The 25309-nt window shown below is 42.1% G+C and overlaps 1 protein-coding gene and 1 long non-coding RNA gene across 3 annotated transcripts in view; one reads left to right on the plus strand and one right to left on the minus strand.

Annotated features, from left to right (window-relative positions):
- On the plus strand, nucleotides 1-25041 carry ICOSLG (inducible T cell costimulator ligand). The gene is made up of 7 exons (XM_067545161.1): nucleotides 1-306; nucleotides 7403-7443; nucleotides 11225-11584; nucleotides 14268-14552; nucleotides 17204-17374; nucleotides 19440-19475; nucleotides 21475-25041. The coding sequence occupies exons 1-7, from the start codon at nucleotides 293-295 to the stop codon at nucleotides 21483-21485; spliced, it is 918 nt and encodes a 305-aa protein (XP_067401262.1). The 5' UTR covers nucleotides 1-292; the 3' UTR covers nucleotides 21486-25041.
- Nucleotides 11360-25309, minus strand: part of LOC137151004 (uncharacterized) — a 57266-nt gene continuing 43316 nt past the window's right edge. For both annotated transcript variants that reach the window (XR_010919138.1, XR_010919139.1), the window contains exon 3: nucleotides 11360-11490. This is a non-coding gene — a long non-coding RNA (uncharacterized lncRNA). The remainder of the gene's footprint in view (nucleotides 11491-25309) is intronic.

The raw sequence follows: 25309 nt of genomic DNA on the forward strand, positions 1-25309 counted from the left end.
CTGGCTCGGCTCTCCTCGCTTTCTTGGCTGCACCCGGAGCCAGCATGTGGCGAGGTCTCCCTCCCCCCTGCCGCCTTCACTCTCCTGCCCCCGCCAGGCCCCGGCCGCGTGGGAAGGGACCAGCTCGCGGAAATCCCCGGCTTTGGGAGACGTAGGAGGGAGGAGGTGGCTTATTTAGCCCAGCCAGCTGTGCGCGGCGCCCTCGCCTTCTGACACTGACTCGAGAGGGGCGCGAACCGCCTGCCCTGCCGGCGCCTCCAGCTGAGTCCCCGCGCCCGCCCCCCGCGCCAGCATGGAGCGGAGAAGGTGAGTGGGACACGGGCCGGCGCAGACTCGCCCCGCCGTGCGTCGGGTGCTCGGCTCCGTCTTGCGCTGGAGACTCTCGGAGCCTTGCCCAGATCCTAGCCCCACCACGCCCCCCTCAGGTGCCGTCTCTCGGCTGTCGCCGGCCGGATAAATGAGGGCACCCCCTCCCCGCCCCCTTCTGTACCATCAAACTAGAGAATTAGGGCGATCTGCTCCGAGCACGCCAGTGCCACTACCCGGCCTGCAGGAGAGCCCGCTGCAGCAGCGCTGCTGAAAGCCCAGCCGGAGCCGGCCAGACCAAGGCAATCCATTGACACAGAGAGACGCCCTGCAGCTGCGCCGAGTCCTACACCCCGGCCCACCTGGAGTGGAGCGGCGTCCAACTGAGCGAGGGGCGGGGCTTGCCTCGCCTCAGTGTTACAGGGAGAGGGGTCAGCATGGTCCGGATTTTCTTGCTGCATCACGAGCATTGACCCTTGCTCTCTAGTCAGAAATTAGAAATGATGGGGTTGGCCTCTAGACTTCGCTTGCTTGCTCGCTCTGGATCCGGGTGCCAGACCTGGGTGGCTGTGGTGCTAGGGTCTCAGTGCTCTAGGAACAGTTAAACATGTTCTCCATTGTGACACAATTTGGTGATCAGGAATAGTCAGCATGGATTCACCAAGGGCAAATCATGCCTGACCAACCTGATTGCCTTCTATGATGAGATGACTGGATCTGTGGATGTGGGGAAAGTGGTGGACATGATATATCTTGACTTTAGCAAAGCTTTTGATAGGGTCTCCCACAGTATTCTTATCAGCAAGTTAAGAAGTATGGGTTGGATAAATGGACTATAAAATGGATAGAAAGCTGGCTAGATCATCGGGCTCAACAGGTAGTGATCAATGGCTTGATGTCTAGTTAGCAACCTGTATCAAGCGGAGTACCTCAGGGGTCAGTGCTAGGGCTGGTTTTGTTCAACATCTTTATCAGTGACCTGGAGGATGGGTTGGATTGCACCCTCAGCAAGTTTGTAGATGACACTAAGCTAGGGGGACTGGTAGATATACTGGAGGGCAACAATAGGATACAGAGTGACGTAGACAAATTGGAGAATTGGACCAAAAGAAATCTGATGAGGTTCAACAAGGACAAGTACAGAGTCCTGCACTTAGGATGGAAGAATCCCATGCACTGCTACAGACTGGGGACCGACTGGCTAGGTAGCAGTTCTGCAGAAAAGTACCTGCGGGTTACAGTGGATGAGAAGCTGGATATGAGTCAACAGTGTGCCCTTATTGCCAGCAAGGCTCATGGCATATTGGGCTGCATTAGTGGAGCACTGCCAGCAGATGGAGGGAAGTGAATATTCCCTTTTATTTGGCACTGGAGAGGCCTCATTTGAAGTATTGTGTCCTGTTTTGGGTTCCGCACTACAGAAAGGATGTAGACAAATTGGAGAGAGTCCAGCGGAGGGCAACAAAAATTATTAGGAGACTGGAGCACATGACTTATAAGGAGAGGCTGAGGGAACTAGGCTTGTTTAGTCAGCAGAAGAGAAGAGTGAGGGGGGATTTGATAGCAGCCTTCAACTACCTAAAGAGGGTTCTAGGGAGGATGGAACAAAGCTGTTTTCAGTGGTGGCAGATGACAGAACAAGGAGCAATGGTCTCAAGTTGCAGTGGGGGAGCTCTAGGTTGGATATTAGGAAAAAGCTTTTCACTAGGAGGGTGGTGAAGCACTGGAATGGGTACCTAGGGAGGTGGTGGAGTCTCCATCCTTAGAGGGTTTTAAGTCCCAGCTTGACAAAGCCCTGGCTGGGATGATTTAGTTGGGGTTGGTCCTGCTTGGAGCAGGGGGTTGGACTAGATGACCTCCTGTGGTTCATTCCAACCCTAAGTTTCTATGATTCTAATTTGGGTGGCTGAGTACAAAAATTACAAGGATTCAAGTAGGTCCAGCTTTCCCCTACTAACTCTTCCCAGTAACTGGTATGTGTCTCTGCCTGTACCTTGAGTCATTCCCCTTCCCTCCATCCGTTTGAGGTGACTGTTGTGGGGGACAAAGGCTACTCATAGTTTAATCTTCCTTTATCAAGAGAGGACAGTAGGAGCAAATCAGGAGGCCTGATCCTGCTGCCAAGAAGTCAGCAGTTTCTGCTCCTTGTGTTAGAGGGGAAGGAATGTGCAACTCAGATGAAGATAAATCTTCCTTTGACAGTGACTGGAACCCAGAGGGTAAAGGCAGAAAATTTTGGGGGGATTGTTACTACAGGTGAAGGCTACTTTGCTGCTAGTGGTACCTTATTATTGACTAAAAGCACAAAGGACAAATTCTACAAACCTCCCCCTCTCTGCATCAGAGTGAATCTGAAAACTGTGGCTTTGTGGTTTTACTTAGCTCAACATAAAGAGCTCTTGTGCCTTCTTTATTCTCTGGTTAAGAGTTAGCGCTTGGAACCTGCACTACCAGAGCCAAATTCTGCCCATGGTTTCCTGTGCAGAGACTTCAACTGCTACTGAATCGGATGTAGGGAATTTCCCCTCCATAACTCTAATTTAGATTCACTCACACTCTAGAGGGAGTCTAGGACAGGGGTTCTCAAATTGGGGCTCAGGACTCCTCAAGAGGTAGCGGATTGTCAGCCCCCAGGCATGGCTGACAATGAGAGCCCTTCAGAGCTGCATGGCCGGACATCAGCAGCTGCTGGCCCGGTGCTCTGTAGGCAGCACCACCCCCAACAGTAGCGCAGAAGTAAGGGTGGCGTGGCATGACATAGGAGGGATCATCACTTTTTTGGGGGGTCGTCACAGCCTGAAATATTTTCAAAGGGGATCCCAGAAAAAAAGTTTGAGAACCCTTGGTCTAGGGTTTACTTCCAACTTCTAACACGCATGAACTACAAAGTGCCTTGTCTCATTAGGATTTTACCTTATGCTAGTTCTCACTACAGGTGGTCTGAAAAATTTGAACAAACCTTTTTGGGTCAACATTTGCCAATTCATTGACATTGAAATTCTGCAGAGAGTGTTCGATTTTCACAAAGTTCCTCCAGAAACCAGGCAGGTTCTGATGGAAATCAGCCTGGTTTCCTGGCGAGTCCTTGGCAGCCCACCTGGCTGGCTGCTGGAGCCCTAAGACCCTGAGACAACACATGAGGCAGACTGCCCCAGAGCTGGGGCTCCATCCCCTTTCATCAAGAGTTTTGAAATTTTGGGGTTTTGTTCTGAATCAGAACAAAATCCATTTTGGAAATAGCAAAATCCTCCACAATCCTCTAGGCAGCTAAGGTACTTGCAGTACAGCCTAAAGCTAAACTTTCTTGCTTCGTTTACAAGTTGATTCTTCCCCAAAGCCAATCACTTATGTTCCTTTCAATGAGGGATATTCCCAACAACCTGTTTTTTACCATGCACAACAGCAAAGGAGATAGACGGCATTTGTTTGTTACACTGCCAGTGAGATTCGGCAACAGAGTGCCAGTGCAGTTGTCGGGGTGGATCACACTGAACAAGTATGTGGGTGTAGGTGGGAATGGTAAAGAACAGTACTGAGCCCCATCACTCTCCCCTGGACTACAGTCACAAAGACAGTTAGTCAGTAAAATGACTCTCACTGACTTCCGCAGGTTTTGGATCAGTCCCAATAGTAGGCTTTGCATGACTGATTCTGTGCTGAAAAACCACATCAGTGCACCTCACTGTTTCATGTAGGTGGTTGCTAAATGTTTATTTGTGCAGCACTGTGCAAATCTCTTTTAAAAAAGAGTCAGAGAGAATATCAGTGCAGACTGCCTTTCCTTTGGTTAAGGTGTGAACAATAGAAAGATCTAAACAAATGCATGTTTAGAAAACTATTGTTATTATGGAAAATGCCATGAAACAGCTAAAAAGATTTAAGGCAACTGAATTCTTCATACCTTAACCAAGAGAAATATAACATTGATGAGGCACAAAGAACTGTTCTTGATACAATTTAGGTCATACTCAAGGTTCATAGATTTGATTTAAATGTGAAACAAAAACCCAACTGTTACACCAGTTTATTTTTTGATATGCTCAGAAAGCAAGAACCCACAAAAAATACACTGCATTTTTTAACTGCATCATATCATTTCTCACGAGCAGAAGGTAAATTGCACATTTAAATGTCCATGAGAGAAATAAATGATAATCTCGCTGGGCCAGTGTGTGAGAAAGAGGAAGTGAAACTTTCTCCTGTTTCACAGGAAGTAAAATTAAAAAAAAAAAGATTGGGTGGGGGGAGGGGAGGACGAGGAAATAAATGGAGAAAAACAAACAATTTAAAAAGAGACTAAGGGACTGATCCAGTTTCCATTTCCCACTCCACTCGGTGCAGGAGTTAATCCTAAATGGACATGGCAGAGAGGGATTCCTCAGATCTCAAGGAACAAAGGAATCCTCTCAACTGCTCAGGCTGGAGCTCAGTAAGGGAGCCACTCTGCAGGCCCTGTGGACTGCAGCAGCAGCAGCTGCTGCCACTTAGGAGGGAGAAAGGTCAACCTCTGGATCTGTCTTGTCTAAATTCTGCTCCAGTAACAATAGATTTTTATTTACACCTATTACTCTTTTTGGTTATCTAGCACAGACAGTAACAATTTTAAGTGGGGCTTTCTCACTGGCACCAGCAATACCTCAGGCTCTTCAGGGGAATTCCCTGGGACTGGGAGTTGGTCAGGGAAATTCAGGGGACGACTATGAGCCAGTTGGCTGGGAGAACACCGAGATCAGATGAAGAGCTAGGGTGCAGAAGGAGAACTGGGACTAGCTGGGCAAAGAGACTGGGACAAGGAGCTAAGGTGGGAGGCTGGGGCAAGGAGCTGGAGTGTGGGTGGGTTGCGTGGAGATTGGATAAGAAGCCCAGGAATTGGCACTGGCTAGGTGGGAGTAGGGTGAGTTTGGGATCCAGACAGCAAGCCCAGAGGGGGATCCTAGGACTGGCTGGACAAAGAGAGGAGGACTAGGATGAAGAACCTGAAGAGTGGAGACTGGGATTAAGTAGGCAAGGATATAGTTTAACAGAGACAAGAGTTAGGGTGGGAACTGGGACGGGAACAGTTGTAGGCAATGTGGAAGAAAGGTCCAAACTTGGGGAACAGGCAAAAGACTCCATGCCCACTGCAGCAAGTTCCCCTCCAGAGCCTATTACAGAACCCAAGATTCCTGAGTCTCACCATTCCTCTGCTGTCAGAATACATCAGCCAGTGGATTTCACAATGTGTGTCTCATCCCCATCCAGGGCTGGTCCACATAGAGGATAACAACCTACTATTCTGACCAGTTACTCCATTAGCTCAAGTGGCAGAGGTCTCTACAGTGGATCTGAAAGTTCCAGTCCTGCTGATGACCCATGTGGGTGTCCACATCCCATGTGATAAAATTTCTCTTTTATTTAGTTTGCTTTTTTAAAAGCCTAGCAAATTACACACAAATGCTACTTTAAAAGAACATTAAGGTTGCAAAGTCAAGCACTCCTCTCATTTCACTGTGGTGCTGTGAGGATAACAAAGTTTGTAAAGCATTCAGATACTATAATGATGAGTGCCATATAAAAGTCCATGAGGAAATTAATAATTCTGTCTTCACAGCAGCGTGTGCAGCAAATAAGACATGAGCCACTCATTGAATGAGGAGAAAATACAATATTGAATAGCTACTCATTCAGTGAGCACCATCCAGTCTGTGTATGGAATGAGGCAGCCATTCTGCAGAAAAAATAGTGTGTGATCTGCAATTAAAGATTATATGGTAATGCATACATACAAGGGGGCAAAGTACAGTTGTACAAGCCACCTTAATTCTGACATTCCCTAACTTCTGAATGCTTAACTTTGCTACCTTAATAATGTTCTTTTAAAACAGTTTTTGTCTGTGTAGCAAACAAGTATGCAGAAGTGATGTTCATATGAAAAGTTACACAGCACACAACTCCCATCTGTGCCTTGAAAATCCCTCCAGTAATAAAGAAATGTGTTTATTTCATGCCTATGACTGCATCATCAGCACACTAAGTCTTATTTAACATTCCAAACACTGAACAGCTTCACACAGCCACCACACATTTGTTTTTACCAAACAGCCAGGATAATGTTACCACCCCTACCTTTCCACCACCCCCAAAAATTAATCCTAACTGGGGGCCAAGATGAGCAAGATACAATCTCAGCCATAAGAGCTTTGCTAGATGTAGAAGTGTTATGGCTTTTACATCTGATTTCTCACCTCTTTGAAGAGCTAGTAATGGGGGTTTTATAGCAATGGGAAGGAGCAGTTCATCCCTGTTCATTGGGACAGGGCACTAGCCCTGGAAAGACCCCAAATATCAGACTTGTGGCATTGTTTTGTATAGACTCTATTTTCCGATTGTTTGGGGAAGTGTGTGTTATGGTTATTGGTTTTAGTTTCTCTCTTTCTCCCTCTTAAATCATGAACAATGAAACTTACGACAGTGAAGGCACCTGGACTTTATAAGTGGAGGGATACAAACGTAGCTTTAAAAATATTGGGACCTTCTAAAGCATTCCTAAAATAGTTTTTCCTGCAACATCTGATATATACAAAAGACTCATTTGAGGTGACTGGAATGATCTGCATGCCTCACTTGTGGCTTTACCACTTGGGAATGATGCAGTCGTCCCAGACTCATGCAAATGAGGCCTTTATACCATTCCACACCATGACATATTCCCTCTCTACATTTTTAATGTATGTATATATTCCCATACACCCAAGAAGGTGATTTGCATAGTCAGCTGTTCTTTCAGTAATCACATCAACCTATTGCATTGAGATGCCACAGATGGATCCAGTCAACTGTTAATCAGAAAGGGAGATTGCATTGGTTTCAAACCTCTCTCTCACATTCCAGTATAGTGTATTATGCTTTAGTTTATTGCCTTTTCCCGCAAAGTGATAATTTTAAAGTGACATTTGGTAGCTGTCAAAAATGTAGATACTTATTTTGAGTCTACGTAATAGCTACTGCTACCCATATCTTGTCACTGTGCTACTGGTATTGTATTTAAAATAGTGAATAGTATGTATGCACTTATGATTGCATTATCATCATGCTTTTTATCTTTTGTTTTTTTTAGCTCTGAACTTTTGTTACTGTTTCTTTATGCTCTGGGAGCTGGTAAGTTAAGAAAAAGTTATTCTCATTATAATTATTTTTAATACAAGTATTTGTTTGAATGCGCAGAGTATATATGTGCACAATATAAATTAGAAATCAAAACACTAATTTTCAACAGGTATCATAAAGAGTCTTTAATATGAGACTTTCCACAATTTGCATAAAAATGTCAAATGTCCCTGTGATTTTATTAAGGACACTGGGACTACCTGGGGATCTTTATTTATATTGAATTGTACCTTACTCCTGGAGTACTTCCACTGAAATCAATGGGAACACTCATGAAATACGGTGCAATACAGAATGAGTAAGGTTATCAGAATCTGGCTCTGAGTGCGTTAAGATTTGCGGGATTGGGCCCAGTAGTGTGAAAAAGGAGCTAGACAATGCTGTGTGCAAATGCACTAGCCTTAATCTCTGGAGAGAGAGAGATTAACAATCGCAGTACAGTTTCGAAAGCCCTCCCTGGACAGAACCCCTCTGGATTTCACCTGCTGACATAGTGATCACGGTGTAATCCACACAATCTGCCAAGAGGAGGCTTAGCAAGCAGAACATTAAGACTTGTACAGATCAAGACTGGTACACACTGAAAAAGCAGATACCAGGAATACAGATAGTACTGTACATGACTAGCAAGCACCGTACATGACTAGCAAGCACCCAACGTTTCTCACACTCTTGATTGCTAAAATCTCCCCAGTTTACCCACAAATCAAGTGTGGGTATGGGGACAGAAAAACTATCAAATGAGATTTAAAGTATTTTTGCTGTTTCATAGAAGAATTAAGAGTTGACCCATTCTTCTTAAACATGGTATCATCTACTTTTGTCTGAGTCATATTTAGTGAATGTTAAAAACATTCATGCCTGATCACAATGCACTCTTCCTTGGCATGGGGGTGTGTCTATTCATAATGTGACCATACCACATTAGCAATAAATGTACTGCTGTGTACCGTGACCTTTCCATTTAGGGCCATAGTCTGCCACCCTTATCCACAGCAAGTAGTACCTTTGTTCACAGCACTGAGACCTCTTAGGGTATGTCTATGCTGGAATTGAAGACCCACAGCATGGCTGCAGGTGGCCAGGTCAGCTGACTCAGGCTGTGGGACTAAATATTGCAGTGTAGCCAGTCAGGCTCGGGCTGGAGCCCAGGCTCTGGAACCCTCCTCCCTTGATGGGTCCCATAGCTTGGGCTCCAGCCTGAGCCCAAATGTCTACACTGCAGTTTTACAGCCCTGCTTTCTGAGCCCCGCAAGCCCGAGTCAGACAGACTCATGCTAGCTCTGCTTGAGCTAGAGCACTAAAAATAGCTGTGTGGCATAGATGTTGCAGCACTGGCAGCAGCTTGGGGTTGCTACTCAAGTCCAAGCCTGCTTAAGCCTGTGGGTCCAAGCCCAGGTGATGAGCTGAGCCACCGCCAATGCTACAACATCCACAGAACTATTTTTAGCACACTAATTCAAGCGGAGCTAGCACGAGTCTGTCTATCCAGGCTGGGAGTTACACCTCCTTGCTGCAGTGCAGGCCTATCCTTACACACGTTTAACTTTATCAGTGTTGCCAAAACTTGAGACGTTATCATGCATCTTGTAATATTTGGTGTTCTTCCTCCAAGCCCCAGGACCTGATCCAAAGCACGTTGAAGTCAATGGAAAGGCTCCCATTGACTTCAGTGGGCTTTGGGTCAAACCCTCTGAGTCCTGTGATTTTGTGAGAATCTAGCTTTTATTTGAAGAGGGGAAGAAAAGTAGGTTTCTAGCCATCATGATTTTAGAGAAAAACTTGAAGTAACATAAATGCATCGAGAAACTAGCAGGCAAAGGAATAGAACCCAACATTTTTTTTTTTTTTTTTTTAAAAAGATCTCAAAATTTTTAAACTAATCCCATGATACTGTGAGGCCTGACTCGTGGTTTTTGAATCTTGGAGTTGGCAAAACTATGTTATGCACATTACTAGTTGTGTTGGACTTTCAGAGGACTAGTCATGTATGTAAAGTTAAATATATGCGTAAGCATTCACAGGCATAGGGCCGAAAACACTATTCCTGGGCTTCCCTGTTAACAGTGACGATGCTGGTGCACAAATGAGGAAGTCATTAGAGAGGGTTTCATGAGGTCCTAATAAGCCCTCTTGGAAAACACACACACCCCCATTTGCCAAAATGAAAAAGACTGACTGGTTAAGTAGAGTAAATAGCAGCCTTTTTAACCCTTACACAACCCAGCCCCTGGACTGAGCGCAACTCCTCTGCTGGGCCTTGGGTAGAGTTGGCATCAGGGCCGTATTATCCATTAGGCACAATAGGCACAGTGCGTATGGCCTACAAAACTTTCAGGGCCTATGAAAAAATTTCTATATATAATTTCTTATTTTTATTTAAAAAATGATTAATAGCTTAAAATCAAATTAGTTATTTCAGCTGGGGGGGGGACCTACGAAGGTCTCAAAACGGCCCTGGTTGGCATCTCACACTGATGTCCAGCAACCATCTCTAGACAACTGAAAGATTATCCAGCCCTCCCTCCATAGAGATGGCAGTCATGGATAGGAGATATCTAAAAGCATGGAAGAAATGAAAATGTAGAGAAGGGAGACCTGATAAGCCCCTTGGGGACAGCTGTGCACAGTTTAAGAAGCTTTACTTTATATTAATAGATTGGAATCCTTCAATGGACAATGTGTCTAACGGAGCTATGTGTGGACACATGGGTCAGTGCATACAGGCAGTCCAAGATTCACTTTGATTTGCACTCATCATTAGTACAGTAAAAGATATTATCGATCTTAATGTAAGTTTGAGATCTAAATTCCTTCACTTAAAATTTAGCAACATTTCAGGAAAAAATTCTCCACATAGTGCCCTAATCTGTCACCCTTCCTCACAGTGTATATTACTTTCTCATGGGTGTAGTCCCATTGATCTAAACAGATCCACCCATGTACACAGGTTCCAGTCAGCATGACTGAGTGTATGAGTTTGTCCCACGAAAACAATATTTTACTTCTGTGTGTTTTAAGGAGTTTGCTATTCTTTACTTTTATTTCGCTATTTGACAGGGGGACAATGTAATGTTTATTTTATAGATTCCTAGATTCCAAGGCCAGAAGGAACCATTGTGATCATCTAGGCTGATCTCCTGTGTAGCATGGGCCATAGAACTTCCCCAAAATAGTTCCTAGAGCATAGCTTTTAGAAAAAACATCCAATCTTGAATGAAAGATTCTCAGTGATGGAGAATCCACCACGACCACAGGTAAATTGTTGCAAATGGTACATAATGCTACACATGATCTTTAAAGATCAATAATACCAATGCAAGTAAGGAGTACATCAAGTAGTGTCAGTTACTTTGTTTCTATTGTAGGTAGTTATATTCCTCCCCCCGCATCACAATCTTTAATGTATTTGTTCTCACGACACCCTGATGAGGTGGAGAAGTGCTATTATCTCCATTTTAATCCCCATTTTACAAATGGGGAATTGAGAAACAGAGAGATTAAGTGGCTTGCTCAAAGTCACACATGAATTCTGTGGCAGAGACTGTGGCCTTATCACTGGATCACACTTTGTCCCTTCTTTGGTGGCAATGAGATCAGAGTTTGGCCCTAAGCAATTATTTTGCTTTACAAACAAGTAAATATTGATATTCTAGTTTTGAAAATATAAGTACTCCTTTTCAAACCAGATGGTAAGCAGGACAGTGATAAATATATTAAACTGCTTCTCTTAACACTGATTTTCTCTTTGTTCCCCTTTTTATCTTTTTAGCTATTGCAGTGAAAGAAAAGCAAGTTATCAGCATAGTAGGCAACACAGCTGAACTGAGTTGCGTTTATGCTCCAGTGGAAAAATTCATTTTAAATAATCTCCGCATTTTTTGGCAAACAACGAACAAGTCGTGTTCAGTAGTACATACATTTAATTCTGGTTACGAGAATGAAAGTCCGCAGTGTGTAGACTTCAAAAACAGGACTCGATTATTTCAGGATAAGCTGGAAAATGGCATTTTTTCTCTGCTGCTGTTAAACGTCAGCCTGAGAGATGAAAAAACATACCAGTGCATAGTACAGAAGAAGGACACGGTTTTCAGGGTTATTCACTATGCAAATGTGGTCCTCAAGGTAGCAGGTAAGGCCTTCTATTCCATATAAAACCCAATATTTAGACAGCAGCTTGTCGTCCTAGATCACGGTGGATGCTGCAGATGGGACATTTGTCACACAATATGTTAAGGGGGATTTCCCCATGCCCCAAACTGTGGTGGTCCCACTACACTAAATTGCCTCCCTTAGACAATGCAAGTTTTTAACTCAGGCTTTCGTTAATATAACCACCCCTCTGAGCGACATAAGTTACACCCACATAAGCGCTGGTGTGGACAGTGCTATGTCGACAGGAGAGCTTCTCCTGCTGACATCGCTACTGCCCCTTGTTGGGGGGTGGTTTAATTATGAGCAGCTACACTAAAGATCTTACAGCAGCACAGCTGCATCAGTACAGCTATGCTGCTGTAAGCTCTCTAGTGTAAACATAGCCTCAGTCAAAGATAATATCACAATGAACAATTAGAAACCATCTAGTCCTCCAATTTTTGAAGCACACACTATTTGGCTTACCCTTCCCTAAACTGTTAAGGTGCAGGGGAACAGTTATGTTTACTGAGAGGGTAGTTAAAGCAGTTTCAGGTGGGACTGTACCCAAATTCTGCCTCCAATAGGTATTTGGCCAAACTCTAGCTAAAGTTTTGCTATTTGTCTTCAGATGACTATTTTCTTTAATGGCCTTCCAAAGCCAAGTGATACTTGTGGCGTGGCTGACTCTGCTGCTTCCCCTGCCCTCTCCTGACAGCCAGTTGTGATATGAACCCAACACAGGTTGGGGGTAGGGAGTAAAAGTAATTTTTTTCCGAATAGGTGCCAAAATTTATAGAAACTAGCTTTAATTAGGATAAAGTGTGAGAGAAATCCCAACACGCACATAATGGAACCAAAAGTAATGTTCCATCTGCAGTGCAGTGTTTTCAATATATTTTGTAATGGTAATAACAAGTTAGTAACCAAACAAAATAGAAAGAGTAATATATATTATGCCATGTTTTGGGGGCTGATTTACCATTGGTATATTCTCATTACCAACATTTTGCTGTAATGATCTACTATAATAGATTTAGATTTTATTATTCGGTAGTCTTATAGCTATTTGGATTCACCTAAATACCATTTCCAGCTATTTAGATTTCAGCAACACACTTAAGCACAACTGTAACTTTAAGAACATGTTTAAGTGCTTGGCTGAACCAAGGTCTATTTAGGACAGGGAGTGGGACCATTTTTTTTGTCCTGTTTGTACAGCACTAGCACAACAGGTCCTGGTCTGTGACTAGATGCTACATAATACAAATAATAAAAGTCACAATTAGATATTTGGTACACTCCTAATTTTTGGCTCTCTTCCAGCAGCTGTTCTGCTTGGAATGATGAAGTGATCTATTTTATTTTCACCAGTATAGATTTCATTACCTCAGATCTCCTCTACCTTATTGCCTTTATTCCCACTATCCCCATCCTGACAAAATCCAAGACAGCGACTCTGAAGCTGTGGATAGCAATTCTAACTCTGCTTAGCTGACTCTGAATGTTACAAGCAGTTCAGCTTGGAGCAAATGTTACTGTGCATTTCCCACAGGTCACAGATGTGAGGAAGCAGAGTGCATTTGCCTCACTTTGGGCAGAATCTGATCTTAAAAAAAAATAAAAAAATTACTCCCTAAGCCTACCATATGATGATCACGAGCTGATGCCTACACCTCTGCAAAGCCCAATTGAAGTCAATGGGTGCCATACAGATGTTGGGTGAATCTGACTATAGGATCATAGCCTTAGGCAATAAACTGAAAACAAGAGTAGATCAGACAGCTTTCTCCTCCTCTGGGCTTCCTGCCTCTGTCAGAAGTAGAGCCCTGCCCCTTGTGAAAAGTATCCATGTCCTCTGGAAGTTTATTTGTCTAGATGGAAAATTATTTAATGAAAACAATATTTTGTAAGCAAGCTGGGAATTTATGTTGTAAAGAGTTTTGTGGCATAAAGTAGTACTTCATTTGTTATTCTGATCTACCTTCATAGACACTCTTTGTTGCTTTGTCACATTTTGAAGGACTGAATGAGACAAAGTCGGTTATCCCCAAATAGCTTTAAAATAGTACTATGTGCAAAGGAAGGCCTGGATTGTGCCTCTTAGATCCACACATAGATCACATTCCTCCATGTGAAAATAGAGAGATCAGCCAACTCCTCACTACCATGCACCCACTCCTGTCATCTGCAGAAGCCTCTCTGCATGGTCCAGGGTTCCTTATGTGTGCAATGGAACTGTGCTGCCAGGGAATGAAGCTGCTAAAGCCAGGGCGGAGACATAGGATCTCCATGTGGATGGCATCACCTCATGCAGTTCTGCAAGTTTGGAGGCAGGACTTCCTGTGTGTGTGCGTGTGCGTGTGCACACACCCCCATTTGCACAGTTAAGAGAACTCTGCTTTCTGATACACCTCCCACAATCTTTTCCATGGGAGGGCCTGGTCTGAATCTTCTTGCAAAATACTCCTGAAGTGAGCATAAGACCCTTTTCCCTTTCGTTTGGCTTTCTGCCTCCTTCAGTAAATCACTGAAGTAATTGGCCTAATGGCCATGCAGGCTGGTATTTATGACTGAGCTATAAATTTATAATCCCCAGAACCTGTGCTCTATAATCTGTGTCATTCCTTCATCTTTTGAAAAGATTATAAAATGCTGTTTGTTTGTTTTTCCTTTTCCAGCAAACAACAGCCAGCCAGTACTACATGGGCCTATAGGAACCAGCCCAAATATTGGAGAAGAGGTGACGTTTAGTTGCAATTATAGCCAAGGATACCCAAAGCCAAAAGTTTACTGGATAAACAGAACAGACAACAGCTCCCTCCATCCATCACAGTTAAAGATCGTTCAAGACTCTGATGGCACATACAGTGTTTTCAGTACACTGAAGATTAAAGCAACTCCTGATATGACAATAGGATGCATCATAGAAAATGAGCTATTACAGCAAAATCTAACCGACTTCTGTAAGTTGCTTAATATTTGACAAATAACAGATTTATATACGCGCGCGTGTGTGTGTGCGCGTGCGTGCATCTCTGATGAGTAGCAGGATCATTAACAGCCTACTGAAATAACAGTTGGTGGCCTGTATCAATTTAGGCCATAGTGTTTATATTTAAATGTGTCTTTTTTCAAATGAAACTAACACCCTGTTAAAGTCTCCTAGATCTGCACGCAGATCACCATTCCTCTGTGTGGAAGTAAGGAGCCACCATCCTGATCATTGAAGCTGTCTCCTTACTTCCCTGCAACAATTTTGGAATCATTAAGATTCCTCTTCAGCTCCTATGGGAACCATACTAGGCCTAGCTCAAAATTGAAGGAGTGCTTTTAGAGCAAAGACATTTTAGTAAATATATGGTGGATCTATGACTCCTGAAGTCCCACCACATTGGTTTGCAGTCACTCTTAGCTTTGCTCCTTCTGTGGCTATTTTTGAAGTTCTGCTTTCAGTCCCAAAGCTGATTTGAAGACCAAGAGACACTATTGAAACTAGGTTTGTACCAAGTGTCTAATTGGATTATTCAGCACCAAATAACTGGAAATGGTATTAGGCCAAGGCTAAACAGCAGTCAGAACAATCCATGAGAGACACATGGATGATAGACCCTTTATTGCAGATGGAAGTTATTAGTAATAAAAACCAACAATTAGCCACTCGAACTCACAAAAGAAATAACTTTTCCTGTTCTGTTCGAATGTATATTTATATGCTGTTGCACCAATAGTGTGCTAGATGTCTTAAAGACAAGCATAAGGACATTGCTCCAGACATTGCAATTTTAGGCCTCAATTCCACTATGTGGGTAGACCCGTGCCTTTGCAGAGCCAGCTGCAGGGTCAGAGCTAAAGGGCCCTGTCTTGCAAACTCAGTGAAGGGATATCAAGGAAATCAGCATGATTAGTAGCATGAGAAAGGTCATGCATAGGTGAGTACAGATTGCAAGATAAGGTACTTAATATGGTAGCTTGCTGGGGAATGGGAATCATCCCATTCTACAGAAAATAATAACCTCTTCATTATTACAAGAGTTCTGTGGCACCTTAAAGACAAGTGGGTTTCTGCCCACGAAAGCTTATGCCCAAATAAATTTGTTGGTCTTTAAGGTGCCACAGAACTCTCATTGTTTTGCTGAAAACAGACTAACACGGCTACCCCTCTGGAACTCTTCATTATTATTTTCCTAAGGACATTTTGTCAAATTTGTTCTGAAGAGAATTACATTATCTTTTATGAGGTTGATTAACTCTTCCAGAATACAACACTATCACTGTGTTTTGAGAAGCGAACAAACAAAAAAATAAAGATACTGGGTGAAAACTTGACCCAACTGCAGTCAGTGGGAGTTTTGCCATTGATTCCTAATAGGGCCAGGATTTCATCCATTATGATGAATGCATTTGTGCTGATTTCATTGCTTATTTATAGTGGATTTAAAAAAAACCCAAGGCTATAGGCAACAGCTCTAACCTACTGTCTGCCATCGTTGGTGAGTGGAAGGGGAATCAGGAACTAGGAAAAGAGGAGGAGGAGTGGTATATGTCACCTGGGACAGGGCAGAAGAAAAATGAGCTATGGGAAAAAGAATATGATATGAGCTGGCCCTGAGAAGGTGCAGAGGATGCAACCTGTGTTGTGGACAAGGCCACATAGAGCAAAATACTTGTTAGAATCCAAATTTTCATAGAAAGCAAGTTCCAATATGTTTTTGGAGTAGGAAACAAAGTTTTAAAATAGCCGTAGGGGATTTTCTCCACTCAAGGAACAACTTCGAGATGGCAGCTGACTCTTCATAGCTCCTGCAGAATGCTACAAAATCCTGCACTTGGGCCAATGAGGCAGCAACAGTTTTAAATTAATGCCATTGTGTGACTGTGGGTTAGTAATGTATAAATAGATATACAGGCACAGTAAATATGTACACCCTAGTGCTGTCACTTGTGTAGTGTGATGACCTGCAGGATAAACTACAGCATCTCAGGAATTGCCAAAAACATGATGGCCATTTTGGACTCTTAGGGAATCCTCTTGGTCACAGGTTGAGGCTTTGAAAGCTTCAGGGCCAGACTTCTACACAGCTACAACTTCTACACGAGCTAAGGATCCGTCTCTAATTTTGTTTGAAAACAAGTCACATTCTGAGTACACAAATGGCTCAAAACTAATCTTCCAAAGCCATTCAGTAAGATTCCTTTTTCAAAAGAGCCTATCCAAAATGGCAGTCAGTTTTGGCATGGGTGGGACTTTGTCACTTAAAAGTGACAGAACTGTGTGTGTATTCAAGAGAAGTTATGTCACTAAATCCTTTCACAGGAGGAAAATGTATTCCTAAAAAGTGTGTGTAGTAAATAAATAAATAAATAAATAAATAAAAACAATTGAGGTAATAATAAAAATAATAAAAATAAATAATAAAAAAACAATTGAGGTAGAAAATTTGGCCTTGTTCAGAAAATATTAGTGGTGGTGGGATGAAAGTTATATTTATAAGAGTGCCATAAAAGCCTATAGACTTGTGTGAATCTCATGTCTATAAAATGCAGTTGAACCCTCATCCAGAATTAAGTTTGATAGCTTACCTCTCCTTTTCATCTCTTCTCTATTCTTCTTCAGACTCACTAGACATCATAAACTTTACCTCTACAAAAAGCAGTCTATTAGCTCTAAATGAACCGGGAGCTAAGGCTGGAAGTGTCATTGCCGTTGTCATCTTGTTAGTTGGTCTAGTTGTTTTAATCTTCTGGCTGCACAAGAGGAAATCCTCTCAACAGAAATCATATGCAGGTAATTAAACCATTGATGATGGTTGGTCAGATATGAACAGTTTTTTTTCCGTTTGCCAGAATGTTTCATATTCTACAATTTGCCATGCATAGCAATGAATTCTCTACATATAAGTGAAAGTAGAGCTCATGAAAAGTGCTGAATTGACAACATTGGGGATTGTACTCCTAATTAGCCACAAAACTGGTACATCATGAGGAGTAGCAGTGTAAAACTTTTCATGGCATTATACCAATGTATCTCACACCTGAGGAACCATCCCTTTGGATACAATGGTAGTTCAGTCTCCACATCTATCTAGTCTTTGGCTTCTCTGCCAAGACTATCCTCAAGAGGACTGTAATGGTTAAGGAGGGGTTAATAATAGGGACAGCTTTCCATTAAGAACTGGACTGAGATTGCACACTCATTTCATATAGACCTAATCAAAACTGCATAATCATCACTTAGGGTGATCACCTGTGTTGGGAAGATCAGAACCCATGATTTACAGAATTATAGAAATGTAGAGCCAGAAGGAATCTTGTGAGGTCACCAAGTCCAGCCTCTGGATGAAAGATTCCAGATCCTATTACAAATTCCTTACCCTATCAGCTTCCTACAATTTCCCAAATTAGAAACAATAATCTCTTTTTATAATTCCATGTAACAAACAAACCTTTATTTACAGATGTCATTGCTTCTGTTTCTGCAGTTGCCCACATATAGAATTTTCTGCACTTTACAAGATAAAACAAAAGATAGATGTCTTAAGAACAAGACTGAGGATGTACTAGAGCTGCGGGGGAGAGGGAGATGGGGGAGGAATTGTTGTCCCATATGTTGAAGAGTTGAGATTTTTGAGAAAAAATCCATTCTGCATCAGGATGAAACAGACACCTTATGAATATTTTTTTCAAAAAGACAGAGAATCATTTCAGAATAGCCAATAGCCTGGTGGTTAGGACACTCACCTGGTACATGGGAGACCTGAGCAGGGGTTTGACCTGGGGTCTCCCACATCCCAAATGAATGCCATGACCACTGGACTACTGGCTAGTTGGTGGCGGGTCTCTCTTTGTTCCATCTTCTCCCAAACCCCCTCCAAAAAATTCCATCCTGGAATAGAGAAACCCTCCTGATTGAAAGTTTCATCCAAACTGACCCTTTCCTATGGGAAATGTCAGTTACAACAAAGCAGCATTTTCCAGGGGGAAAAAATATTTACTTGAAAAAGTCTCAGCCACTGCTAGTATTTATCCATGTAAGCGTGCTCTCATTGTGGGACAAACTGCAGAGATGCCAGGGAGAGCATGTGAGAATGGGAGAACACAAAGAGCTTTCTCTCTTTGTCCCCACGCAGGGGCTAGACACAATTTGTCCATTCAAGGTAGCAGCATTAGGCACTCCCAAAGGGGTAGTTAGAAAGCCCTGCCCCCTTCCATATCAGCTGTGCTCACCTGGAGCTTTGTGCTTCCCGGAGGCACAACACTTATTGGAGTTTCCACAGGGGTGGCGCAGAAACACTGCAACCCCAATGCAGGGCTGTGGACTCAGTATAATTAAGTTATGCGGTGTAGTTGCAGCCACGTCAGACTCAGGATAAGATAATTAAGTGTAAGATGAATTGCTAGACAAAAAGGTCACTTGGCCCAACAAACCTGAGGCTCATAACTTTTTCTCATTAAGATTAATGTTGTGTAGAGCCAAGCTGGAATTATTCATAAGGGAAGAACTGCCATTGGCCTGGAAATTTACAAAACCTTAATTAGTATCTTTAGAATGCTCTAATGTTTTCATCCTCATAAGGCTAGAACAGTAGCGAGCTAAGACATTTGCTTACTGTATGATAGTTAGCCCACTTCTCTGTTGCCTCATCCTCCCCTTCCATTTGTCTATTCCATCCACCTGTTGTCTCTTATCATAACCTAGATAAGCTCTTTGAGGCAGGGACTGTTTCTCTACTGCTTGTCTGCATAGCACAATGGGGCTCTGATTCTTTATGGATGCTCATTGGCACTACTGCAGTTCAAATAAGAGATGATAATCACCCCACATATTTAAAATGCTGTATTTCTTTTAACAGATGTTCAACAAAATGAAGAGGGAGCACAGTATAATAGTAAGTATCAAAAGATCAGACACACTGTTACCATAGGTATCTTAGGACCTACATAACTTCAGGGTTCCAATGCTACAACTCTCGACAAAATCTTTGATTTTTTTTTTTTAAACTCTGCAAAAGATTACCCATTTCTGACTTCATACAAATTCAGCATACATTCCAAAAGTGCTGCTCTCTCTCCTTCTGTTCTCATCTCTTAGAGAGAGACATCCTCTCCTGGTGAAAATCAAGATAGTTCCATTTACTTCAGTGGATCTATGCCTGTTTGCCCAAGCTGAGAATCTGACCCATATCTTTAGAAAATTCATTAAGTACTCTCCTTTCCCTAACAAAGTAATACAATCTAAATCTACAGTCCATTATCATTTTAATGGCCAAGAGCACAACATTTAATGTAGCAAGCCAGTTTAAAAGGGCAGTACCCTTCTGTAATAAAAGAAAACAAGTCATGGTTTAAGAACATAAACCCAGATCTAGTGATTAGTGAAAGCAGACAGAGATAGGATTGTCTAGATGGTTACTTTATATTTCAGTCAATATTCTTTATTGTGTGAAAGTGTTAACCACATCCTGTGCTACATCTGCAAAACTGGCAGGAGACTCAGTGCATCTGTGTGTAATTACAATACAAAAGTTCAGAAAACACACTGCTTTAAAAGCATATAAACAGCCGCTATAACAAATTGCTCTGCACAAATGAGACTTAAAATACTTAATGCAAGCAAGTATCCCTCGCATAAAAAAACGCTTAGCTTTTCTGATATATCAACTGGCTTAATGGACAGTTGTTTCCCACACTCCCTACATCATTCTGGACTGATTCAACAGTTGTGCCCGTTTAATATCAACAGGCATTAAACCATTTCCTGCTTAATGTCATTTTAATAAACAATGGATTTTCTCCTCCAGACAGCAGGAAAGTCAATCAACATGGTATAAGCAGTTTATTTAAAGTCTCTTCTTGACTTGTGCTGAGTGCTTTTTGGCCAGATGCCAGGACCTGGCCCATAAACACATAATTACATGAAAAGCTACTTGCATCACGTCAAGATGAGTTGTAGTAAATATCTATGTTATGGTGAAACCCCATTGTGCTGGGCACTGTACAGACACATTAAAAAGACAGCCCTTCCCCTGAAGGTTGGGGTTCTCTCTATGCAGGTTCAGACCCCTAAAGACTAATCTGGTTTGCTTTGGCCTACAACAGTAAGGCATAGATAGGAGCACGCCAGGCACACTCTTCCTCTCCCCCAAGCACAGCCCAGTCCCAGCCATGGGAAGGGGGGTTGTTCAGGACCTGCTGCAGGGAGGAATCCCCTGTGCTGGGCTGATGCTCTGCATCTACTAGTTTTAGAACCATTTAGTGCCAAGGGAGCAGTGCAAAGCTGCCCTAATGCACCAGAGGATCTGACCCTACATCATTTTAGCTTTGCAGTCTAGCTGTGCAGGGTTTATATATCCCCATGTGTAACTGTGGGCAGACTGAAGTGGCCATTCTACTTTTTAGTATTAAAACAAAAAATTCTTCTGCTTTGCAATTTAATTTTCACCTTATGAAAGGTCAGCTCATTTACCAGAAAACCCTCACTGACGTAAAATCACCAGCAGTTTGGGCTATATTGCTACAATACAGGAACTTGAAAGTTAGTACCTCTTTATTTTAGTGATGACTGAAACCAAATAATGTTGAAGTAATCCTCTGTTTGGGGAGTTGGGGGAACATTTCTTGCATTTGACGGGAGAGATGCACTTGAAGATTAAGGCTTTGATTCTACAACTAGGTCCACACTGGTGGACCCCCAGGGCTGACTGGAGTACCATTGAAATCATGAGACTCTGTGCAGGTGTAAGGATCCACCCGTGTGGATTCAATTGCAGAATCTGGACTAATAGGTCTTTACTATCTTTAACTTTATGATCTTGCCCTGTTCTCTGATAATGTCAATGAACATTAATCATTTTCTCTATAAAAATAAGAATTATTTTGTCTTTACAGCACCCATTTAAATGGAAAGTTCTCAGAGAATTTGGGCAAGTGGTGATGTACCCAAAGAAACACCCTCGCTATGTTGAAGCCAAGGACAGCAGCATTATCTGCAACACGAGTGACATAGTGTTTTTACAGCCTGGGCCAGGACAAATGGCAAAAGCCTTCTCCAACAGAGAAGAGAGCAAAATCCACTTGCTTTGATCAGCCACTTCTAATCAGCAGTTGTACTGGTTTTAAAACACTCCTTGGTGATAGCGTAATCAGAGTTTCAAGCACCTGCCTGGGTGAAAGGTTCAGTGGTGCCCGGATGCTGAAACGCTGCTTTAGAAATGAACGACTACTAACCATTATTTTATCAGACTAAGAATTCCCTACTAGGTGATAAGCAACTGTGTTTCAGCAGTGCTGGAAGTTCTGTCTGCCGCTCAGACTTCTCATCATGTTTACTGAACATGAAGAATGGCAGTCAGGAAAATGAAAACTGCAAAACTTTGTGCAGAGCAAACGTTGTTGCCTGTTCTACTTCTTCCCCTTCCTTCATGCATCCTTTCACTGTTTCTGGGCAGCTTCAATGGCTACACAAAAATATCCCGAAGCTTCCAACTCAGACATGCAGGGGTACAAGTTGCTGTAGTTGAACAAACATTTTGAGTATGAACATTAGGAAGCTTTCTTTTATTGCAATTTAAGTGTTCATTCTACACTTCACAGAGAACTCTATCAAAAAGGGAGTCTCTGTCAGTTGACAGAGCACAGAAAGTACCTGGATTCCTAGGAAATGAAGAGCACTACCTTAGCACTCACACTCTCTCTCTCTCTCTCTCTCTGCTGAATTCAGATCAGCAGTTGCCAGTGCATAGACTTTGGAGACAGGACAAAAAAGCACACTGTGGTTATCCTCATTTTGATATGTCAAGTGCCAGCCACACCCTGTTGGGTTCTAGGATAATGGAGATTGGAAATACAATCTTCCTCTCCCCATCTCCCCACCCCCCAAAAAACAGATGTGTAGACTGTACGGTTACATTTGTCATTGATACAGTAAGAACATCATTAACAGACAAAGTAAATGAGTGGTGAAATAAAAAGATGAAAAGACAACAAATGCCTGACGCTGAGAGCTGTAACTTGCCTCTGCCTAGTGCACAAGGAGAAATGGAAAATAAGATCCCTGTAACACTGCCATGGCTTGGGGGTCCTGTGAGTGAAAGTTGTAAAAATTAAAGCAACTAATTTTTCCCAGCGTGGAAGGTTTTGAAGGAGGAAGTACCTACAGATTGATTTGCTTGCTTGGGACAGTTTTTTCCATCTTCTATTTTCACTAAGTTTTTATAAACATTTTTACTCCCCCTATATCAGTCACCATTCTGAATTCTACCACCTTTCTGCCATCTGAATGAAAGAATCATAACTCTGCTTTTCTAAACTATGCTTGGGATAGGGAACCAGGTGGCAATAGTGGGTTAGTGCACTGGTTTCTCATCTTCAAATCCTAGTTAAATTAAAATAAATTTGGTGGCCACATTCCATCATTGTGCATATTACAACCCCCCCCCCCACCCCCACCCCATTATCAGGTCTGATTAGCAGTCTCTGCTGAAGCAATAGTCAAGAACAGGCTAACAATGTATTAACTTAAAAACAAGTTAGACAATCACCTGCCAGGCATCTTGCCTCAACTCAGGGAGGATGGAATAGATGTCCTCTTGAGGTCTCTTCCAGCCCTTTACTTCTATTATTCTACCAGCAGGTTAGAACACCAACCCAACTTTTTGTGGGAAGATTGCACATCCTCAGCCTGCTCCAGGTCTAGCTCAAGCCACAATTAGCACTCATTTTAATGCAAATTAGATATACTCTCAAATGTTAACAGGGTGGAGAATCCTTGTAAAGCACACAGTGCTGTAAGTAGCATGGGAAAAACAGAGGCTTTTAAGTACTATGATTTTTAAATTGATTTCTCCATGAGCTTTAAAGAGAGTGTGAGGCATGTGTGCTACTTCTGAATGTATGTAGCAGGAGAGAAGCGTAATATATTTATGACTAGTTAAAAGAATGCAAATTTCATGTTGCTACTGTGCTGCCTGTTAATCTGTGATAACAATGTAAAGGAAGGCATGTGGAAGCAACAGATAGCACAAGAAACTGTGTTCTGTAAGTTGAGATTTTGGTTTTTGTTTCTTGTTATGAAACAAGAGGATTTGATGGACAAAATATGCAATGCTTGGTCACTAAGGTGTCTCAGAGAAATTCTAAGTTACACTGAACACTGGTCCTTGTGGGTTTTGATTAGTCTAGCTTCAACCTGAACACACTGCATAATGGAGTTTTTAACCAGAGCTGGTTTCCCATGGCTGGAGCTGCAAACTTGAATTGTTTCGCAGTATTTTGCAGGCATGATTGCAGTGGCAACAATCGCTACTTTCAATAGCAGCCTTTTTTTTTTTTTTTTTTTAACTTCCTTGACATAGACATTTGATCTTTTCAGCAGTCCAAAGTCTATTTGTATTTTGCTTTTACTGACATCTGGAGATATATTGATAAAAAGCTATAGTGTTGTACTTATTTATTTTATTTGGCATATGCAATCCAGTCAAGCCAAGCCACAACATTGTTATCAGCAATGTTCAAAGAATGAAGACCCTCCAGGAAATTGTCATTTTGCAGTCCTCAACAATGTGTGTCATGGTTTGTGGCTGCCCACATTGACATAATGTTGCACTATAAACACTCTACAAATCCAATCTAGAGTGGTACTGCTGCAAAATATATCCATTCCTTAACGGTCCAATACAGCCTCCTGCAGAACTTTTTTTATCTGTCAGATCAGATATGATTGACTTTACCAGCCCCTATACCACTATTATTTCTTACAAATATGTACCTTTTGTAAAAGCACCTTTCCTCCATTGTATTCCTCAGTCAGGAAAAGCCATACCTATTACCTGGAGATGTAAGAAATGAACTTATCAATTCTTCTCAATAGTCTTGTTAATTCGATTTTATTTGATTAGATTACTTTACAGTGTGTAGTGAGTAATGAATGGTGATAGATTGCTTTTGCCAGTTTTATATATTTGTTTGGGTTATGTCTTATGTTTTGGAGGCAAATCCTAGGTTACTGTTACGTTACCACCGGGGACCAGGATACAAGACTAGTTTGTTTGTTTCTTTTCCTCATTAGCTACCATATTTATGTTTCCAATAAAACAAGCCCTAATTTTGCCTGTAATGTTTAGCCAAATATATCTATTTGAAGTGTCTCGGGCATGGGTCCCTATTACCAGTGTTTTCCCCAGGAATTTAAATGGGGGGGTTTCAAATTAACGGGGAGGGGTGAGGGCCAATGAGGAGTGAGACTGTGATAGTGAAGGTAGGCTATATGGCACCATAGTAAAAACTGAAAAATGTTTCATGACTATTTTATTAGATTTAACTCATGGTTTAAAATCATCCCACAAATTAAAGTTGGTGACTCAAGCCTACTATGAAGCACTACATCTACATCCTTCTTGTTTTTTTGTTGTAATTTTGCACAACTCTGTTAATGAACTTCTTAAATACAATGTGTTCATCTTTGGTTGATTCTCGTGTGTTCAGTACTCCTGGTCCTTCATGATATGCTTATGATCCAGCAGAAAGCGACTTCTTTAAGAATACAAAATTCTATTCAATGAGGAAAAAGAACACTCAACTATAGTTGTTGTGACTGGGAGTAGCAAGAGATGAATTCCTACTACTTTAATCCCAGGAAACATAGCACAAAGATTAGGTCAAACCACTAGTGAGAATGATGATGATGAAGTTGAAGTCAAATCTTCATTCATTCATTCATCATATG

Source organism: Emydura macquarii, unplaced genomic scaffold (genome assembly GCF_026122565.2).
Source record: "Emydura macquarii macquarii isolate MOO-44397 ecotype Brisbane River unplaced genomic scaffold, CSIRO-AGI_Emac_v2 contig_1043, whole genome shotgun sequence".
Lineage (NCBI taxonomy): Eukaryota > Metazoa > Chordata > Testudines > Chelidae > Emydura > Emydura macquarii.

Coding starts and splice junctions, on each gene's coding strand:
- ICOSLG (XM_067545161.1), top strand. Junction 7,444..11,224: donor TCTTTATGCTCTGGGAGCTG/GTAAGTTAAGAA, acceptor TTATCTTTTTAG/CTATTGCAGTGAAAGAAAAG. Junction 14,553..17,203: donor GCAAAATCTAACCGACTTCT/GTAAGTTGCTTA, acceptor ATTCTTCTTCAG/ACTCACTAGACATCATAAAC.